This window comes from Gavialis gangeticus, unplaced genomic scaffold (genome assembly GCF_001723915.1).
Source record: "Gavialis gangeticus isolate Ggan-Ray unplaced genomic scaffold, GavGan_comp1, whole genome shotgun sequence".
In the NCBI taxonomy this organism is placed as follows: Eukaryota; Metazoa; Chordata; order Crocodylia; family Gavialidae; genus Gavialis; species Gavialis gangeticus.
The window spans coordinates 16446500-16451126 of NW_017729030.1; the positions used below are offsets into that span (position 1 = coordinate 16446500).

Genomic DNA, 4627 nt, shown 5'->3' on the forward strand with positions numbered 1-4627 from the left:
TTTTTTTTTTTTTTTTTTTTTTTTTTTTAACTGTCCCAAATTTTGGATTGGACTTCTCAAAGAATACAGAATTAGGTATTCCAGCTGTATTGTATATGGGATATCCTAATTTTGGGATATTAGTACAAATTCAAAAGTTCTCTGATATTTTGGAAAGGTGTTGCAGAGATCCTTCTTCACAGGATAGAATGTCACGTGAATGTACTAGGGCTGCATGAAATTATATTTAAAGCTATCCTCTAGAAAGTCACATTCCTACCTCTCTTTGGGGGTGTTAAAATTAAAAGAGGGGGAAAAAGCAGCTGGTCAATTTTTATCAGGACAAGTATTGCAACAGTTTGTCAAATTTCTAGCAGCATGACTCATTACTACTAACTAAAAGGAGTAAAGACATCTTTTGTAATGGGAAGATTGTGTCAAACACTAATTAAGTGCTTGAAGGAAGGCTTGTTTTAAATGCAAAGCTTTTGCATCATAAAACCACACTGGCAAAGGGTTTTTCTTTCTTTCATTTTAGACACAATAGTTACTACTGGGTACATAAAGGGGCAAATCAAAAATCCTTTGGGAAGAAATTAATACAAAAATAAGTTAGACATAATTAAAATTTGAGTCTAACTTCTAGGTGAATTTTGACAACACGATTCTTTTATAAATCCCTGTTGACACCCAGAATGGCTACAAACCACAGACAGGATCTTATAGCATATACTCATGGAAATGGTTCTAGTGCCCTCAATGGTATTTTAGAACATATAAGTAGTAGTGATATCTTTTTCATTTTAACTTGCTCTGTTTTAACTACTTCACCTTTTTTCAGATGTAGACATTTCACTTCTTATTTCTTTCAACAAAATGAAAAAATTGACTACTGATGGAAAGTTGATAGCCAGAGCAGTTAAAAGTTCATCAGTTGTAGAAGTGAGTCTTTCATTTTTTATCTTTTTCATCAACTTTTCCATGGGAGGAGTGGAAGATAATACCGTAAAATATATTTTCATACTTTTACTTTTTTGCTTGTAGTTGGATTTGGAAGGAACAAGAATTAGAAGACGCCAGCCATTGGGTGAGCAACCAAAAGACGTGGATAGTCGCACTGTATATGTGGTAAGGCTGCATCTGTTGCAACTGCCCTGTGTCTAAGGTTATCTTAGTTTCATAGTTGTTAGGGGCTGAAAGGGACCTTACAGATCCTCGGGTCCAGCCCCCCTGCACTTAGGCAGGAAAAGACTACTGGGATCAAATGACCCCAGCAAGGTGGGCATTGAGACACTTTTTTGAAGATCACCAGGGTGAATGACTGTGCCACCTCTGGGGCAAGCCCTGGGCACTCAACTTGTAAAGTTTTTCCTTTTGTCTAGCCTAAAGCGATCTTCGATCAGTTTGTGCCCATTATTTCTTGTCCTATATGATTAACTTCTGTGGTGACTAATTTTGAATTTACATCTTTCTAGAATTCTAAGAGACATTTTAGTGGAGCTAAAATAAAAGTTCTCATTTTGAGATCACAGCAGTTTTGGTCAAAGAAAATAGAAAAATTTATAAACTGCATATTCTGGTATAATTCTGTTTAACAGCAGAAGGAGAACAGTGACATAAGATACAAAAGCACATCAGATGTCACTTGGTAATTGAACTTCTATAAACTAATGTTAGCAAAAGAAAGAAATTTGTTTTAGCATACAAAAGGGGTGTCTGTATTGGAGAACATGATACATATTGGCTAAATTTCAGCTTCTCTAGTTAATATCATGAGTGGAGTTACATCAGTGCAGATAAATGCTTACTAAGTTTCTGATTTTTGACAAAGCTATAGAATGATAACAGCTTGGTCAGACAATGAGGAACTAGATGAATTTGACAGATAATCTAAAAGTATTTACAGTTTAATTATATAGCAGATGTTAAAATAGTATTTCCCTGCCCCTGGTGCTGTAGCAGTGCATGTCACTGCTGCTATAGAGTGGATGCTAGTATAATCAGTAGTGAATAATAGTAGAATAATCACTAGTGTTTTTGTGCATTGCCTGCATTAAAAAAAAAAATGTTCCACACTAATGCTTCTACTGTGGAGCTGTAATCTTGAGAGACTTTCCAAAACAAAAAAAAAATGTTGTGAAACTGGAACCAGCTCTAGTGATCTCTTCATCTTTACAAAGGTTTTATGGTTAATACCAAAATATAGAACATATTTGGAGCTATTGGAAGCTGATTTTTTCCCCCTCAAATCAACAGATTTTTGTGAGACAAATATTACCTTATGGGAGAAACCTCATAGTCACGACAGAGGCATTGACATGTTTAAAGCACTGTAGCCTTTACAGATCAGTAAATAGCTTGGGTTGCTGTCATCTTTAGGCTTTGTTGAACAGCTCATACTGCTTTCTGGGCTTTCGTTAAGAATCATGTGCCACAACTCCCTAATGCAGTTCTAAGATTTGCTTCATCCAGAACTCTTCAGATATTATTAAACTTGCCATCTTATCTTTGAGGGGAGGTATTTCCATTTCAGCGAATTAGTTAGCCTTTTGATTTACAGTAGTCGTAGTTTAAAAAAAAAAAAAAAGGAAGAGAGAAGTGGTGTATATTCTATCAGTCACCACATTCCCAGGGATCTTATTTGGAGAAAAATTAGCGCACACTTTCTCTTCTAACCTATGTACATATATAAGAGAGGATAGAGATAGGAGAGGCCCAGTGGAATCTAGTACTAATCCAATACTAATATTAGATTTCACTATCATTGGGGAAAAAGGAAGCTGGTAGGAACTGAAACAGGCTGTCTACAAACTTGCAGAATTTGAAGATTAACATTCCCAATCCAAATCCATCACCCAGGTGACTGGTTAGCATCTAACAGTAGATCACCTCTGCAGCTGATCAGTTACCATACCAGTGCTTATCACAAAGTTTTACAAATTAATACAGCTCAGATTTAATTTCCCAGGGTTTTTTTTGTTAGTGCTCATTCACTTTTTGTCTGCTGAATGGGTTATCAGAAGTCTTAGACTTCTATGCTGTTGACTGATTGCCTTAAGACAGTGAAACTCTGGATTAGCTCAAGGGTCTTCAGGCTTGGAATTGCAAAGATTTAGGTCTTGGTAGCTACCACTGAAAGCAGGTAATTAAAATGTATATTGAATGTACACTGTGTCTATGCTATACTGATGGTAACGTTTAATTTCTTCATAGATATTAAAAACTACTACTACCCAATTAGAGGTTAATTTATGACTGCAAAACAGGTTTTTTTTTGCTTTTGTTTTTTAGGAATTGCTTCCCAAAAATGTCAACCACAGTTGGATAGAGCGGGTGTTTGGAAAATGTGGCAATGTAGTGTATGTCAGCATTCCACGTTATAAGTCCACTGGAGACCCAAAGGGATTTGCATTTGTTGAATTCGAAACAAAAGAGCAAGCGGACAAGGCTATTGAGGTAGAGGGTGGTGTTTGTATTGGCATATTGGCCATTCAGTTTCATGGAGAGCACTCTTCATTGGTACAAATGGCAATAACATTCGGGGGTGGAGGGGCAACCTGCCAGAAGTAACACACTCGGCCTGGAGGTGGCACGCAACAGATTGGGGAGCAAAAGAGAGACAAAAAAAGCAGCAGATAGTGCAAGAAGCAGAAAGGAAAGCAGCAAATTGGACGGGGAGGAAGCAAGAAGCCGTGACTTATGTTCACAAGATACAAAATGTATTCATTCAGTTGAATTAAGTACAGACAAAACTGGATATTCCTTCCACTCAGTTTTTGTTGGACACTTCTTTTACTTCTTTTGAATGCAGGCCTATTTTGAAAGCAGTAAAACAGAACTGAAGTGCCGCCTCAGATCTCATTGGAAGAAGATAGTGCAGTTTTAGCATCAGCTCTTAGCATTGTGATGTGGTCTGGAGATGTTGTACAAATTATTCAGTATGTGCATATTGTTTTATAGCACCACGAAAGGGTAGGGTAGTAACATTGTACTGCCCTAAAGAACAGAATCATCTGAAAATAAATAAAGCTTTTTCTGGGCCTAGACCAGGGGTGCTCAACAAGATCCAGCCCCTAGAGCTGTGTTATCTGACCCTTAGGACTCCCCCTGGGTCTGTGGCCATGCTCATAGGGCCCAATCCCAGTGTGTGAGGCTGGGTGGAGTCAGTATGGGGCCCGGGGAGCTCAATCCTCACATGTGGGATAAGGCCAGGGCATCATGGGGCCCCTGGAACCCGATCCCAGTGGGCAGAAGTGACATAGAGTGCCAGGGTCTGATTCAGCTGTGGCCTGGCCATGTCCCCCATCTGTCTGGTGGAGCTGAGTGCCCCCTGCCTAGACTAATGACTAAAAAGAAAAGATGATCCTTTGATGGATTTTTCCAGACCATCTCTCTCTTAATAGGTATAGTGGCAATATAATTGGAGGGGTGGATTATTCCATTGGAAATAAACAGTTTTTTAAACATTATTTTACAATTTTTTCAATGTTTTCAGTTTTTGAATAATCCACCAGAGAAGGCACCAAGAAAACCTGGGATATTCCCCAAAACAGTAAAAAATAAATCTGTTCCTGCACTGAATACAAGTGATTGTAGTGTTGTAGGTAGGTATTATTTAACTAATGAAAAAACTTTTGTATAACATTCA

The 4627-nt window shown here is 37.9% G+C and overlaps 1 protein-coding gene across 1 annotated transcript in view; it reads left to right on the top strand.

The window, feature by feature from the left end:
* The window catches only part of LARP7 (La ribonucleoprotein domain family member 7), a 44185-nt gene that overhangs the window by 7353 nt on the left and 32205 nt on the right, over positions 1–4627 (top strand). Inside the window, exons 4-7 of the mRNA XM_019521986.1 lie at positions 821–921; positions 1024–1107; positions 3271–3435; positions 4475–4583. Coding sequence (XP_019377531.1) covers positions 821–921; positions 1024–1107; positions 3271–3435; positions 4475–4583 — 459 coding nt within the window. The remainder of the gene's footprint in view (positions 1–820; positions 922–1023; positions 1108–3270; positions 3436–4474; positions 4584–4627) is intronic.